The sequence below is a fragment of the Marmota flaviventris genome, chromosome 2 (assembly GCF_047511675.1).
Source record: "Marmota flaviventris isolate mMarFla1 chromosome 2, mMarFla1.hap1, whole genome shotgun sequence".
Taxonomy (NCBI): Eukaryota; Metazoa; Chordata; class Mammalia; order Rodentia; family Sciuridae; genus Marmota; species Marmota flaviventris.
In genome coordinates, this window is record NC_092499.1 from 181,363,853 (window position 1) to 181,381,668 (window position 17,816).

The 17,816-nt window shown below is 38.4% G+C and overlaps 1 protein-coding gene across 9 annotated transcripts in view; it reads right to left on the reverse strand.

The window, feature by feature from the left end:
• Rbm39 (RNA binding motif protein 39) overlaps positions 1 to 11,962 on the reverse strand; it is a 32,483-nt gene extending 20,521 nt beyond the window's left edge. For 2 of the 9 annotated variants that reach the window (XM_027945260.3, XM_027945259.3), the window contains exons 1-6: positions 11,631 to 11,959; positions 10,958 to 11,021; positions 9,126 to 9,175; positions 4,085 to 4,279; positions 1,364 to 1,429; positions 1,213 to 1,266 (exon numbers count right to left, since the gene is read on the reverse strand). In XM_027945260.3, the coding sequence (XP_027801061.1) occupies positions 1,213 to 1,266; positions 1,364 to 1,429; positions 4,085 to 4,279; positions 9,126 to 9,175; positions 10,958 to 11,008 (416 nt within the window). In that variant the 5' untranslated portion in view covers positions 11,009 to 11,021; positions 11,631 to 11,959. The other 7 variants (XM_027945262.3, XM_027945261.3, XM_071608892.1 and 4 more) reach the window with 6 other exon arrangements.
• Between the last annotated feature and the right edge of the window lie 5,854 nt (positions 11,963 to 17,816).

Sequence of the window (17,816 nt, forward strand, 5' to 3'; positions counted from 1 at the left end):
GATGTGGCTCAAGTGGTAGCGTGCTCGCCTGGCATGCCTGGGTTCTGTTCTCAGCACCACATAAAAATAAAAATAAAGATATTGTGTCCACCTAAAAAAAAAGAATAAATAATAATAATACTCCTTTTTTTTTAAGATAAGTTAGAAATGACAGGAAAGAATGCTACCACAGCCAGGCGTGGTGGTGCACTCCTATAATCCCAGGATGGGGCAGCAGAAGAATCATAAGTTCAAAGCCAGCCTCAACAACAGTGAAGCACTAAGCAACTAAGCGAGCCCTGTCTCTAAATATGATATAATTAAGGGCTAGGGATGTGGCGCAGTGGTTAAGTTCCCCTGAGTTCAATCCCTGGTACCAAAAAAAAAAAGCTATTATACAGAAAAATTTTCCTTGAACAAAAATGATACTTGGGGGCTGGGGTTGTAACTCAGTGGTGCAGTGCTTGCCTCGGTGCAGTGCTTGCCTCGCATACTGGGTTTGATTCTCAATACCACATAAATTTTTTTTTTTATTTAAATGACATACTTGACAGGACTTTTATTTAGGAGACAAATAATCCATGTAAAGCTTTGAGAATCTGAGCATAAGAATAGCCTGGGATTGAACCCAGGGCCTTATGTATGCAAGGCAAGCACTCTACCAACTGAGCTATATCCCCAGCCCTAATTCAGAAAAGTAGAGCTACTGGGGCTGGAGTTGTAGCTCAGCGCGAGAGCATTTGCCTCCTACGTATGAGGCTCTGTGTTCAATTCCTAGTACCAAATATAAATAAGCAAATAAAATAAAGATCCATTCATAACAAAAAAAATTTTTAAAAAGTAGAGCTATTTAAAACTTGTTAACACAAGTACTTTGACTATTTACTAATAACAAAAATTAGTCAAGTCTTTTGAACCTTTCTTTAGCTACTGAAAATTCTGTTAACTCAAATAAGTTATCTACACATCATAATAGTATTTCGCGCTTTTTAAATAAATGAAATTAAAACGAAAGCTACTGAAAACTCACATATGACAATTCACATTGACTTCAAGGTATTAATACTACTAAAGAAAACAACATATATAACATGATCCAAATTATTGGGCTTAAATTAGAAGTAACATGAACTGCAAAAGTGTTTCCCCCCGCCCCTTTTCTCATTTTGGCAAAACCCATATAAAACTATAAGTTTAAAAGAAGGGAAAAAAAAAAAAAGGGACAACAGCTACCTCACAGGACTCTTGTCTTTCCTGAATGGACTTTTGCTTCGGGAACGTCGTCTGCTGCAAAGTTAAAAAGTTTCAGAAGTTACTCCAAACATGTAAATCACAGAAGTTCCTTGAAAAACAATTTAAACAATTCAGAAGTATGTTTAAAAACCTTAATTTGATGCTATGAGGCAACCCAATCTTTCCTCGGATGGCACTGTTAAATTTTGGTCCGGAGCTAAAAAGGAAACACAAAATTACACTAGTTACAGGTTTAGGGTCTTGCTAAGATCGCATTCATGCGCTCTCCAGCAAGTTTTACATTGTTAGGCTGCTTGTTTTCCACCTCAAGTATGAAGAGGAAACAAAGACTTCGAAAAAGCTTAACTCTTTCCCAGGCATGCTTGCCCTTATATTTATCCATCCTGGACCACTTTGAGGTGCCAAGACCATAGGTTACAGCCTCAAATATTTAAGATTCTGAAAATGTTTGCACCCATTCGCATACACTTTTCAAAATATATATGAATATATTCCTGAGACTTGAAAAGCACACATGTAAAACTAGATCCCTCTGAACTTTCCTCACACCAGCAGTAACTTAAACTATTTTGTGTGCAGATCCCAAGAATCCATTTGTAGATACTTTCTTGAGAGCACATATGAAAATTTTACATATACATATACAATATATAGAAGTTTTTTTGTTTCAACAACTTCTTTTCAAAACGGGAATTGAACCCAATGGCATTTTGCCCCTGAGCAATAACCCCAGCCTTTTTTGAGACAGGGTCTCACTAAGTTACTCAGGGCGCTGGCTTAAAGTACTGAGGCTGACCTTGAACTTGCAATACTCCTGTTTCAGCCTCCTGAGTCACTGGGATTACAGGTATGTGCCATCACACCCAGCTAAAAAGGGAAAAATTCCTTACATAGTCACTAGAATTTTATCTATGCAATAGTCTTACACAGCACAAAGGCACACCTTAGTGCACTGTACTTCAGTTCTCTGTAACAAAACATTCCATAAAAATTGTGTGATGGCAATTTACCAACTCTTCAGAAAATCTGAGAATTTCATGAATTAAAAAAAAAAGTATTTTGGAACAGATATTAGGTGGCTTTTATAAAATTGGTAACTTGTGCCTTGTAAACAAGAAGCTAACTTATAGGGACCAGTTGGATATATATACTTTAGTGCTCATCCTGCTATCCTACTCCAGAGTAGCAAAATTAAATGAGCCCATGAGGGGCTCGGGTTGTGGCTCAGCGGTAGAGCGCTTGCCTACACGTGTGAGGTGCTGGGTTCAATCCTCAGCACCACCTAAAAACAAATAAAATAAAGATATTATGTCCAAACTAAAAATATATATATTAAAAAACAAAGAGGCCACGAAACACGTTTGGTTTAGTTTTCATGAAAACTTCTACTTATAATAACCAAGCACTTCCAAATACAATTCTTTTATAATGAGAAAGGTCCTTTCCAATTCAGACAAATTATAATTGAGAATATACATTTTCTGGATAAATTAAAATTCAAGAAAGAATCTATACACTACTTCCTTTCCCTTTAATTCTGAATCAATCTCCATGATAGCCTCCATAGTTAAAAATCATCTGAAACCCAAAACAAATTTTAAATTTAAATTTTAAACCATTAAGATCAGGATTATAAGCAGAAATTAAATATGCATTCAAATTAGAAACAGTTGCTTCCATTTGGTTCATTCTGGCAAAATGATGTTATATATTCCCATTTTAGTAATACAATAACTTGAGGAACTGGACAAAAAGCAAAGAATTTTAATACAGCATTTAGAATTAAAATAGCTTTGTGGTCCATTTTCAGATAGTGAAAAATTATATTACAAAGGCATGTTGGAGAAACCTAGAAAACAGGTAGTTCAATTCATTAAACATGAAAAGATCCAAATCAGAAATCTGTTACTAACTCCAAGTGCCTTCAAATCAAAACATTCCATAATTCCAGGAAGTACTCTTAAGTAATTTTACATTACTATCTCATTTATTACTCATTATCAGCTTACTCCAAGTTAGTTCCTTCTTAAAAGACAAGAAAAAAAGAGAGCTAAGTATCTTTCAAAAGAACCAGGACTGTTTCAAGGTCTCTCTAAATTCTATTCTCAATCATTCAAAATTTAAAACTGAAAGTATGTATATCCCATATAGTTTATAACTGTGATTAAATAGGAAATAACAACAAAGCATTAAGGATTACTAGTAGTTTCAATTCATTCTTAGAATTGTCTTTCCAAAGTTAATACAGGTATTTTTTAACTTCCTTCCGACTTGTTTAACCACATCAAATATCCTGTAGTGATTTAATCTTCAAAGCACTTTTAGAGTATCTTACTACTATTAAAGAGGGCTTAAAAATAATGTGTGATGAGCCTAACAAATGATCTTTATCAAGGAGCACATGTAACAAATTCATAAATTATCTGTAGTTTCAGCTGGAAAGAGCCAGTAACTTAAGAGTAACTTAATTAACTAATCACATTTGTAATCTATACACCTAAGTTTTAAATCTTATATATTTAATAAAGAATATTTTATAGCTCACACACCTTTAAGATTTCTTTTTTCAAGCATGATAGTGCTTCAGTCTAACTTTGATGGGCATACAATTAGAATTTTAGCTAGATTGACAGAAAATAAGCTAGTATACCTGGTAAAATAGAAGTTTCATTTATTTCTTCAAAAATTGAACCTTTGCTTTTCTAATCTTTAATGCCAACATCCTTAATTTTTAATACTTTTAACCACTTACTGAAAAATAAAGTCTCCTAAGTCAAATCTCAAGTTAAATTGCTCCCCAAATACCCAGAGAATGACCCTCCAACCAAAAATCATAATTATAGTTACATACTAGGGACTTCTATAGCGTCCTCGGAATCTTCGATCTCGACTTCTTGAGCGGCTACGTCTCCTTTCTTTGCTTCTACTTCGCTTCCGTTCCCGGCTTTTGCTCTTTTTCCTTTCTCTATCTCTACTTCGCTTTCGTTCCTTACTTTTGCTTCGCTTTCGTTCATGACTGCGACTTCTGCTCTTGCTTTTTTTTCTCCTGAGAAGAAAACAAATCATCATTATCTTGCTGTTTTAAAACCCCACCAAAATATGCTTTTTTTTAACACTCAGAATTTTTATCCTTTTGTAAACTCATTTTGCTATTAACTATCATACAATGATACATAATCATATTTTAAAAAAAATTCTAGATGTGGTTAACACTAACCCCCATCTTTGCCTTATAACTGAAAATGATCAATCAATGTATTGTGAGCCATAGTGTTTTAAGAGCAGGAACTGCAAGGATTTCCTGAGTCAGCTACAGCTTTAACGAGAAATAGGACTAGTTGCCAGGTACAAGAAAAACCTGAGCATTTTAGTAAAACTTTCATGTTAACTATCTAATAATCCACAAGGTAAAGTACTAAAATCAAGTTACAATAAATCCATGAGTAATAGTAGTTGTTCACATATAAAAATTTTCATAATACTAAGTCCATTTTTAAACAATTTACAGAACATTTTATACTTTCAAAGGGCCACATAGGCATCAACAATTTGCTTTTTATAAGCAAAGAAACAATAACAAATGACACTTAGAACTAATGCAGCTGAATGCACTTTGAAACTATTAGACATTCAAGTGACCATTTAAAATACTTAAAATTTAAAGTTGTAATAAATACACCAGAAAATGGAGAATGCCATTTTTACACCAGTTTACACAAGCCTGTGGAGTGCAATAAAATAATCAACTTGACCTTCACAAATCTTTATAAAATCTCAAACTCTGAAAGGTAAAAAAAATCCAGTTTTATATATATATATCATTTCTAAATTCTTCACAGTATTCTACCCTTCATTTCATAATTAAATCTTACAATCTATATCTGTGTCATCATCTAATTAGAGGTGCCTTCAGATTTTCAATATAAATTAAAAGACATTTCAAAATAAAATTTATTCCACTAAAATGTCCATGTGTAGTGGTTTATAGATTGAATACTGAGAACGCTACATCATTATCTGGAAATTTAATTAACTGTTGAGTCCTTATCAAAGTAGTTAGCATAAGAGCAACTGAGGTCCGCTTCAGAGAACCAACCCATAAGCAGGTCACCTTAGAGTGCATTGAAAATAGAAAATGAAGACACCCACCTTCTGGAATCTTGAAACCCACACTCCAATCACAAGGAGATGTAGAGCTTTCCAAGGAGGCAGAAACTTTGTCTAAAATTTCAAGATAATCCACCTGACTGTCAGAAATGTATATGCTAGGCAGCACATGACAGAAAATTAGGCTACACTCATTATTTATATAGAAGTCAAAGCAATGCCCAGAAGGGCAACAGATAACATTCCATTTTGCCTCAAAAACCTGACACTATCTCTTACAAAATTCTGTGGGATGGTTAAAACCAAAAGTATGTGTTTATAACCATACATAATTCAAATTAGGGGACAAGATAAAAAGTATTTTATTCCCCACAAAAGACACTATTAATAAAGATTTTTCTCTCTTCACAGATGGCCCATAGCACAGGTAGCCAACCTCTATATTTATCTCTCACAGACCCCAAAATGTACTCTGCCAAAGACAAGACTTCAAAAATCAGAGAGCTAATTTTAACTTAAGATCTCCCTAGGACTTTTTGTAAATGAGTTCCCACCCACATCTGAAGGCAACCCCCGACAGGTAAAAAGACAACAATGTACTAAGACATTAAGGAAACATAATCTTCTACATAAAAGTCCAGACAAAAAGTTATATAAGAAACCAGTATACTTCTCTGTAACAAATTCCAGCTTCAAAGAATACGTGTTAGGTTAACTAAAGAACTGTTATCAAAATCCATACTAATAGTCAAATCCTGTTACAACTTAAATGGGACTTTCCAAAGTCTTTAGTGGCAGTGGAATTTTGTACTGAACATCATTGAAGTAAATGGTCCACTGGTCTGGGCCTTTGGACTTTTTGGTTATATGGCCTCTGCTGTAAAGGTGTTTTGCTATAACTGGATTTGACCTCTTCCATGTAAGAAGATCTAAATTTTAAATGCAAAGTATTCTGGAAAATAAGAAAAAAAAATAGAAAAGTCATTTATCCCAAAATTTATAGATAATCCACACCACAGTAGCCAAATATTTCAACTGTGTCATTTTACTGTTATCCTTTTTTGAGTAGTTCTCTAATTTGAGCTGAAAGGAACAGATGCCAGTTTATACTTTGCAAAATTGGTTACACTAACAAATACTCCCATGAGGGCAACCTCAGGTACTTAAGTTACTGTACAAAGCATATTTTGAGGTCTTGCCAAACTCAGGAGTGTAGCTCTTCAATAACAAGCTAATTGGTAACCTTTTGTGTTATATGAAACAGTTCCTTTTATTACTGGGATACAATGAAATGTTACATGTTCAGAAACACTATTTTTTAAAAAAGAAACACAGTGGACTATTTCTCACTGGGAACTTTCATATTACCTTATTAAGAACTACATCAAGAGTCAGTGGCTTTTTTAAACAGTTTTAGGGTGGAAAAATGCAAAGCAGCATTTTCCCTTGTAAGACAATTTTTCCTAAAGGCAAAATTTTTTTATATTCAAATTTGAAAAATAAAGTTCCTTCAGAAAAAAAATTTTTAAAAAGCTCCTGACTAAACAAAGGTACCATTTATACAACCAGATTTAATTTAGGACAGAAATTCTGACAAATATTTTATAGGTTTTAAAAGAGTATTGGGAAACAGGCCTCCCTCAAAGAATAATATGGCCAATTAAATTACCAATTCTTCTTATTTAGTCCCTCAGGACTTTTAATTTTTTTGGTAGCAGGGATTGAACCCAGGGCCACTTAATCACTGGGCCATATTCCCAGTCCTTTCTGAGACAGGGTCTTGCCAAGTTGCTGAGGCTGGCTTTAAGTTTGGGAATCTCCTGACTCAGCCCCCAAGCCACTGGATTATAGGCATGTACTACCACACCCAGCCCTCAGGATTCTTTACATTACATTAAATTAAGGCCACTAAATACCATTTATGCAGAGCCTGATGCTTGATTTCCTTATAAAAGCTTGCTGGCCTTGAAGATTTTAGATGCAGGACAACAACAAATATAAACTCTAGATGACATTAGGAGCAAGGGGTAACTTCAGAAAATGGTACAATAAAAGTCTGCATCCTAAAGTGTATGACCTCATCCTTTTGACATTTAAGACAAAATCATAGCTTTTACCTAGCTGAGAGGTATGACATCTATATGGGATAATTTATGTCAATACAGAAACCTGTTCCTGGGTTTTTTGATTCAAAAACTCAAATCAGAAACACTAAGAAAACATAACTTTTGTAAAGGTTTAAAACCAGATGACATAAACCCTGAAATAATTAGCTGGTTATCTCATACAATCAAGATGAAACCCAACCTGATACCCACATTCACCTGTGATAAATTAGAAACTAAATTATTACCACATAAGCCTGTACCAGGAAAAACGATGTTTTCCACAAATTATCCATTACTATCATTATTTTAAGGGCATTATAAAAAGAATTACTGGCCCAGCAAACCCAAATCCAAAAATTTTCTCATCTATTTTATGAAATTATTATCAACCTACCTAACAAAGCTGTTGTGAGGATGACTGAGGTAGTTATGAAGCACTTTGAGCTCTTAGGAGAAAAAGAGCCAAAAAGAATCAAATTAAGTGGCCATCTTAATATTTTTCTTTTTTTATTTGTTCTTTTTAGTTATACATGACAGTACAGTCTATTTTGACATATTTATACAAACATGGTAATTTTTCATTATATATTATGGGGTCAGAAATGTTGACAAAATGCTTTAACATATAAAAACAGGCTAGTGAAACAACTTAATGCTCATAACATGACCACAGCATGTGTAAGAAATCACTAACCTTAGAACTGAAAGGAAACTTCAACAACTGATAGGCTCCAACCTTATAAAGGGGATTCAGTTAATCTGTTAACAGTCTGTAGCAGCAAGTTTCTAGAATGGGTTACATATATACTCCCCAAAATTGCTTAAAATACTCATAATTTTCAAAAGTACATTCTCACTATTAAATCTACTGCAGTTTAAAATGCCTAAGTAGTATTTATGTATGCTATCTCATCACTACCAAAAGTGCTGCCTTTAGACAGCAAGGAGCAGAATTCCTTTAATGATTCAGGACACTGCCCATGGCCTGATTATAAAATTTCTAATATTACCTCTGTCTCCTAAGTTCAACAAATAGTTTTATCAACATTATCACCAAATATTAAGCCAAAGTGAAATTTACAACAAACAAAAGTTCTAATGCAGGAATCCTTTGTCTTGGGTTCTGGGGATTTAAACCAGAGGCATTCTACCATTGAGGTACATCCTCACTCCTTTTTATTTTGAGACAGTCTCAAAATAATTGCTGAGGCCAACATGAATTTGCCTCCTGCGTCAGCCTCTTAAGTAGCTGGGATTACAGGCGTGTATCACAGCACCTAGCTCATTTTGTTGTTTTTTTGAGGTAGTGTCTTGCCATGTTGCCCAGGCTGACCTCAAATTTGCAATCCTCTGCCTCGCCTCCAAGTGGCTAGAATTATAGGTGGGTGGCACCACACCCATCTTAAAACAAACTCTTAACCAGATTATCATAATGGACTTGAAAGGGAAGGTATCCAGATGTTCCCTGAAACCACAATATCCTGAAATCTAGGCAAAAGAATCCATAGTCTATCCTCAAGGAGTTTCTCTTCCCAAAAGGTAAAGAATCAGTTTTCTAAGAGGAAAAAGAGTATCAGAAGAGAACCTCAGTTTGATGCTTTAGCCACAGAAACACAACTTAAGACCTCAATCACATAAAGTTCATCACCACCCCCCAGGTCCCTTCTTAAAACTTACTTTTTGCTACGTTCTTCATGACCGTTAGCACTGCTCAACTTGTTCTCATCCTAAGCAGGGTTGATAGAAGAACATCATGAGGACGTAGTGGTAACATTTCAAGATGTCAAAGGGTAAAGGGAATAGGAATAAGAAAATACAAAACAATTTTAAAACTAATTACTTATTTATAGTTTAACATGGAAGGCTATAAAAAAATTTAGATGGTATAACCACTTTGTTGCTTACAATTAAGTCATCAAGATACAAAAATAAAAATCTCTCCACATTAACATGTTAAAATTTTACTTTCTTACATAGTTAGGTATTAAGTTATCCACATTTACAATGCTGAAGTGGTTAAATGTAATTTCTATAAAATATGAATAAAGTCTTGTTTTGAGTTTTATTCCAAGTGCTATGGTCCCTTTCGTCAGTACCATGGCTCTATTTCTGCCTAAGCCCCAAGTGGCCATGCTAGCAGCCAGCCACTATCGATTTCCTGTGACCGATGCCATTCCTGAGATCTTCGCCCATTTCCGTTGGAGGGTTGGGACTGTAAGAGCTTGATGCCACCTCTGTCACACATCTCGCCCTGAAGCAAACAGGGATTCACACTGCTTTAGTAATGTTGACTCCCAAGAACCCACGAAAGTTAATTAATAATCCACCAGTCCAACCTAAACATTTCCTACTTCCATACCTGTTTACATGGAATTACATCCACGTTAAACTAAGACACAAGAATTTTAACATTAAAACAGAAAGCAGCTCTTCAAGAGTCTAAACATTACAAAACTACATTCACTATTTAAAGTTATCAGAATTCATCCAAAAGGTACCACATGGTCGTGCTACACACTCCAAAACAAATGTATTATTTTATTTTTAAAAGGTTTAGCGCAATGTTTATTTTAAAGTTTGATCACATCAGCTATAGGAGCATAACTGCTAACTTACAGTTGTGACACCAGTGATAATGCATGCATACTGATGTTTTCACCACCAATTGGGTGAAAGAATGAAAAGACAGCTTACTTTTACTGTGCTACTGAAATGGGTCATACTATATTAGCCAAAATAATTCCTTTGTAGTTTTTAAGTGTGAAAAACTATGGCAGGGACTAATTATAAACAAAACAATATGGAGAACAGTAAAACAGTCATCAAGTGACTCTAAGCTGTGATACTGCCTCTTTTGCCTTTTTTTTTTCTTTTTTAAATTTCTATTCAGGGATCCAAGAATTTTATAATTATTAACTGAGAAGCAGATCTCCACCTGCCTGTTGTAAGATTTACTATCACCAGTCTTTTATATATTATGTGTGTATATATATGTATAAATTTTTAAAAATCTCACCCATTTCTTCTCAAAAGACTTATTAAAAGATTTACTTGCCATAGACTGGTTATACATTGTTATTCTTGGACCCCTGCTATTTTCCCAAACCACTACATTCACCTTTTTGCTATACCAAACTGGAACTGGTAATTCTTAGTTGAGTCATTTTACCTAGGGGACCACGGTACAGCGATAAGTCACTCAATTACTACCTTATGATTGACAGTTCACACTGGAATCAAAGGTGAATTCATGGGAGTAGAGGTGAGATATCGTTAGGCAAGTCTACAAAGAGAGATAGATGGGCATTTATTCATCACGCTGAAGTGAAACTACTGCACAATATTATTACATCAATAGCATATATTTACTTTTGTAAGTTACACGTAATGCATCTGTGATAAGATAAATCAAGAGGGCTCCGGGGAGGTTAGTTTACATTTCAGCAGTAGTTTCGTGAATAATGCTAAATTAAGAAATATATAGACCTCACCGACATGTTTTTTCTCACCTTCTTGTAAGGAGCCTCAAGCATTGCTTCAATATCAATATCGTCTGCCATTTTCTCTAAACGCCTAGGAAAGAACAAGACAATCCTATGAATAAACATTTTTCAATTAGGTTGTTTTTTTTTCTTGGCCCATACGCTCCAAAACTTAATAAAATCCTTCAAAGCCCTACAATGACTAAACTGACACGCATTTTATCAGGCTTGGCTTGCCCATCTAAAACGCCCCTTACAACACATGAAAAGACTTCACTGACCGATTTTTAAAACCCCGCAATGAACCCCTAAAATCAGAGGCTCCCGAGAGAGCGCCTCCTTCGGCACAAAACCCGCGCTGCCATTTTAGGGGCCAAGGGAAACTCCCTCTGCTGGGAGGGGTTGTGTACCAAGGCAGCATTCGACTGGCGCCATGTTGGGAGATCGCGGACGGCGCAGGCCTCAAAGGGACAGGACTCCATCTGCCCCAGGTCTCCCTAGGGTCCTTGCCCCCCACCACGAATACGAACAATACCCGACCAGAAAATAAGGGCGCGGCCACCGAAATGGAGTCTATTTCGCCAGAAGTACCCCCTATCCTGGCAGTCGCTAAAAACCGCCAGAAGTGCCTCTGAGCACCGATAAGCAGCAAACCTTGGGAAAGCTCTGAAAATACGTAGGTCCACGACGCCCCCCATACCTGTGCGGCCTTTTGGGTGCCTGTAGTACTTGTCCCGAGTCAGTTGCGCTGCTGCTGCCGCCGCTGCTGCTGCTAGTGCTGCTGCCGCCGCCGCTGCCGCTGTTGCTACTGTTAAGCCCCTAGGCCCAGGCCGCGGTACCGCCCAGCCCGTATATCAGGCTCCGAGGGCGACTAGGCCCGAGCGAATCTAAAAGAAACAATGGGATTAGAAGAACCCGTACGTAGGAGCAGGACGGCGGCTTCGGCAGCACAGGATCCACCCCTGCGACAGCGTCGGCAAGCTCCCTGAAATGGCGGCCGATGCTTCCCCGTACTCACATTCACTAACACACATACACACACACACAAACACACGGGGTCTCCCAGAGCTCTCGGCACGGACTCTCGCGAGAAACTGCCCGGAGTTCCAGAACTGAGACAGAGAAGCATCGCGAGATCTAAGCAGGGCCTCTGCGGCCGTGGCTCAATCTCGCGCAATGATTGCGCCACAGACATTCCCATCCCCCACTCAGAGAGGCGCCTTGGACCCCCCCCCACTAGATCGTCGTCGAAATCTCGCGAGATGGGGCAGAGCGTAAGGTCAAAGACAGTTGGTGCACTGTCTGTCAATCTTTCAGAGAACTCCTACCTGAGAGGAGATCAGCCCTGGTACCCTGCTGGTGGCGCCTCCTTGCAGCCATCTGAAGGTTTGCCCCACACACAGCCAACCGCCACCCCCTCCGGCCTCCCACCCAGATGGCTGTCAAGGTCGCCATAAGGCAACCTAGTCCAAATGGCGGTAGGATAAAACGGTTATTTTCAGATTGTCAGCCGAGGGGGAAGACGAAGGGGAAAACGTATAAAAGAGACGACGAGTGCCGTCTGTAAGAGACCTTACAGGGGTAGGAGGATAGAATAAAAATTGTGATTTCCCTGCCATGTGGGGACAGTGGGCTAGATAAGGCCTAGACTGTCTCTTTGAAACACCTGAGGAAACAGGGTGAAAGCAAAGAGAGCGTGGGGGGGAAAATTGCTTCCTTTCAAACTGAATCAGCATTGAGCCCCTGAATTTAGTTTGGCCTTGTATCATTGTTTCTTCAAAAATGCCCCTATTTTGGGTTGGGGAATGTTGATCAGTTGCAGAGTGCTTGCCTAACATATGGTAGGCCCTGGGTTCTATTTCCAGCAATGGGCGGGTAAGGGGCAATTTTCCCCTACAATTTGGCTCCTCACCACCTCTCAAAACCTAGCAGTCCAAGCATAAACTTGCCACTTGTGTTTTGGTTAATTCTGAGAAATACAAGAGGGAGCACAGGGTCACTTTTCCTCCCAGATAAAAATGTTTGAGGCTTCTTACAGTGGCTTATACTTGTAATCCCAGCGACTCAGGAGACTGAGTCAGGAGGATCACAAGATTGAGGCCAGCCTGGGTAATTTAGCTAGGCTTTGTCTCACAATTTTAAAAGGGTTGAGGATATAGGTCAGTGGTAGAGCTCCCCCCGTGTTCAAATCTCAGTACTAAATATACATATATATATATATACATACATACATATATATATATATATGTATGTATATATATATCTTGGGAAAAAAGATGTCTTCAAACAAGTTTGATGAAGTTTGTTAGTAAACTAATGAGGGCAAAAAAGATTTGAAATGTGATTAAAACACTTTAATTGGTGTAACTGCTCCAACACTGTGTCCTTAGATAAGTAACTCCCCAGAACACATTCCAATTCCTCCTAAAAAATAAATGGGATTAACTGGACTCAATAGGACACTCCTATTATCCAGTTATTCTTCCTAGCTACTGTGGAGGTTGAAACAGTAGGCTTACAAGTTCAAGGCTAACCTAGGCAATTCAGCAAGACCCTGTGTCAAAATGTAAAAGGCCAGTGATTGGACTGGTGTTGTGGTTTAGTGGGTTGAGTGCTTGCCTAGCATATGTGAGGCACTGGGTTTTTTTTTTTTTTTTTTTTAATATTTATTTATTTATTTTAGTTTTTTTCGGCAGACACAACATCTTTGTTTGTATGTGGTGCTGAGGATCGAACCTGGGCCGCATGCATGCCAGGCGGGCGTGCTACCGCTTGAGCCACATCCCCAGCCCCAGAGGCACTGGGTTTAATCGACAGCACTACATAAAATGTAAATAAACAAAGTTATTATTTGGGTCGCAGCTGCGGGGGCTGAGGCAGGAGGATCGTCAGCCTTAGCAGTTTAGCAAAGCGCTAGGCAACTCATTGAGATACTCTCTCTAATAAAATACAAAATAAGGCTAGGGATTTGGCTCAATGGTCTAGTCCCTGAGTTCAACCCTGGGTACCCCCCTCCAAAAAAATGTTATTAAAAAAAGGTCAGGGATGTGGGCTGGGTTGTGACTCAGCTGTAGAGCATTCACCTAGTAAGTGTGTGGCACTGGGTTCTATCCTCAGCACCACATAAAATTACATAAATAAAGTAGAGGTATTGTGTCCAACTACAACTTAAAATATATTAAAAAAAAAAAAAGTCAGGGATGAAGCTCAGTGGTATATCTCTTGCATAGCATGTGAGAGATCCCGGGTTCAATCTCTACTACTAAGAAGAAAAGAAGAAAGGGGGTAATCTTATTAGGAAGTCTTAAGCTTCTCCAGACTGACCAAAGCTGGTGACACTCACTACTGAATTTCGAGGTACTACCAGGGGTCCACTGGTTAGGTAGACAAAAAATTAATGAAGGAAGGCTGAGTAGCAGAGTGGAGTTTAAAGGATACATCATACCCTTCAAATATTTTGGTTTGTTTAAGTACATGATGGGGCAAAATTTGACCTTAAATTCTAGACTTCTTATTTGTGAAGAGGAAAGATTTAAGATCCAAATCACTTGAAACTGGGCAGGATGGTACAGCCTTGTAATTCCAGCAGCTTGGGAGGGTGAGGCAGGAGGATCACAAGTTCATAAACCAGCCTCAGCAATTTAGCAAGACCTGTCTCAAAATAAAAAAGAGCTAGGGATGTGGCTCAGTGGTAGAGCATCTCTGGGTTCAATCCATGGTACCAAAGGGGGGGGCGGGGTGGAGCAGAATCTAAATCACTTCATGAGTGAAAGTTTCTTAAATTCCAGTCAAGGACCATCAGTTTAGCAGACAATCAAGAACACCAGCTGAAGCTGGGCACAGTGGCCCATGCCTATAATCCCAGCAATTCTGGAGGCTGAGGCAGGAGGATCAGGAGTTCAAAGCCAACCTCAGTAAAAGTGAGGTGCTAAGCAACTCAGTGAGACCCTGTCTCTAAATAAAATACAAAATAGGGCTGGGGATGTGGCTCAGTGGTTGAGTACCCCTGAGTTCAATCCCTGGTACTCACCCCACCCCCCACAAAAAACACTACATGCTTTTCATTTTGTAAAACCTCTCTCTGGTTCATGAACATTGTATGTAAATTCATTTCCTTTTCATCATTTTCTCATTTGTGGAGAGAAGGTCATTGGTCACCATCAAGAACATTATTCTGGAGCTGGGGATATAGCTGAGTTGGTAGAGTACTTGCCTTGCATGTACAAGGCCCTGGATTCAATCCCCAGCACCACACATACATACAAAAAAACACATTATTCTGACTGGGCACAGTGCACCAATCCTATAAAACTTGTTCACATCTATAATCCCACTGACTCAGGAGGTTGCAGCAAAAGTATCAAGTTCTAGGACAAATATATGAGCTATAAATATAGCTCAGTGGTAGAACACTTGGCTAACTATGGGCCAGCCTCTGGATTAGATACACAGAAGTACGGGGCTGGGGATGTGGCTCAAGTGGTAGCGGGCTCGCCTGGCATGCGTGCGGCCCGGGTTCGATCCTCAGCACCACATACAAACAAAGACGTTGTGTCCGCCGAGAACTAAAAAGTAAATATTAAAAAAAAAAAATTCTCTCTCTCTCTCTCTAGACTCTATCTCTCTCACTCTCTCTTAAAAAAAAAAATAGATACACAGAAGTATAAAAAATGAACTAAATTTGTCTGAAATTTTAGAGAGGAGTCCATGGCATAACAACAGGCAATAGAATAGAAGACATAATGGATATTGTACTCAGAATTTGTCTGAAAATTAAACATTTTGCTTGGGTAAGATTTTTTTTTTTTTTTTGGGGGGGGTTACCAGGGATTGAACTCAGGGGTACTCAAACACTGAGCCACATCCCCAGCCCTATTTTGTATTTTATTTAGAGTCAAGGTCTAAATAAAATACAAAATATTTGAACTCAAGATCCTTTGAACTCGAGATCCTCCTGCCTCAGCCTCCCAAGCTTCTGGGATTACAGATGTGCACCACCACACCTGGCATAAGTTTATTTTTATATCCATGTATGTGTGTGGTGCTAGGAATTGAACCCAGGGTCTTGCAATTACTAAACTAGTGCCATGTGTGACTTTTATGGGAAAAAAGTACATTTTTGCTATTTGCATTTTAAAAATTAATTTCCAGTATATACAAGGAAGTGTACACACACACACACACACGCGCGCGTTTTGTGTTGTCTTTGTGTGTGTGTGTGTGTGTGTGTGGTACTGGGGATTGAACCCAGAGGTGCTCTACCACTACCACCTAGCTATTTTTTTCTTTATTTGTGGATAGACACAGTACATTTTCTTTACTTATTTTTATGTGGTGTTGAGGATCAAACCCAGTGCCTCACACGTGCCAGTAAAGTTTTCTACCACTGAGCCACAACCCAAGCCCATACTTTATATTTTTAGTTTTAGTAAATTGCCTAGACTGGCCAGTTTGGTGGCATATGCCTGTAATTCCAGCAACTTGGGAGGCTGAAGACAGGAGGATCACAAGTTCGAGGCCTGCCTCAGCAATTTAGCAAGGCCCTAAGCAACTTAGTGACACCCTGTCTCAAGAAGCCTAAAGGGCAGAGGATGTACCTCAGTGGTAAAATGCCCTTGGGTTTAATCCTGATTGCCAAAAAATAAAATAAAAAATTAAATTGCATAAGCTGGCCAGGTATGTTGGCACTGGGTAATCCTAGCTACTGGGCAGGAGGATCACAGGGTCAACACCAGCCTTGGCAACTTGTTGAACCCATAAGTAACTTAGCATCAAAAAGAAAAAGGGCTGGGGACTTAGCTCACTGGTAATGATCATGTGGGTTCGATTCCTAGTACCAGAACATTTAAAAAAATAAGCCAGGATGGTAGCACACACCTGTAGTCTCAGTGGCTCAGGAGGCTGAGGCAAAAGGATCCCGAGTTCAAAGCTATCCTCAGCAACAGCGAGGCACTGAGTGAGACCAGTGAGACCCTGTCTCTAAATAAAATACATAATAGGGTTGGACTGGGGATGTGGCTTATGGTTGAGTGGCCCTGAGTTCAATCCCTGATAACCCCTCGAAAAAAAATTTTTTAAATAAAAATAAATAAATTGTCCTGGCTGACCTCAAGTTTGTCAATTCAAGATTTTTAAAAATCAGGATCAGAATCTTACGGTTTCACAATATGGCTTTGATGCTCTAACAATTCTTCCTAAGACACTAATGGGCACAAGGAGTCTTTTCTTTTTTCTTTTTGTCTCTATGACAACAATAAATTCAAGCCCATTTTATTCAGATGGAATTAACTTTACCACCCATATGATCTTGGTCTGATTTAGGTAGAGAAATTTATTGTATCCTCTCCACCTAGATCCTGTCTGTACTACTTACTGAATTTGGCACAAGTTGCAAATATTTACCTGCTTGTTGATCATGATATCAAGAGCATTCTAATGACGTATCCTAAAGGAATTTACTTAAATTTGTGAACATAGGCTGGGGTGTTACTCAGTGGCAGAGCAAGTGTTTATCATACATGAGGCCTTGGGTTCAATCTCTAGCACCACACACACACACACACACACACACACACACACAAACACACACAACTGTGAATGATTAGTCCTTAAGAAAAGATGTTTTAGAGGTATGTCCATAGCCACTTACTTGAGGTTGGTACCACAGGTTATAACATTCACAATAACTGTCAATCCCTTTTACCAAACTCAAGATACATTTTCTTAAGATACCCTATGAACTATAAGGGAAACAACAATTGCTGCATTTTCCAGAGTTTAATCTTTGGTTGAAAAGTAAAGTGTTTTAGGGGCTGGGGTTGTGGCTCCAAGGTAGTGTACTTGCCTGGCATGTGTGAGGCACTGGGTTTGATTCTCAGCACCACAT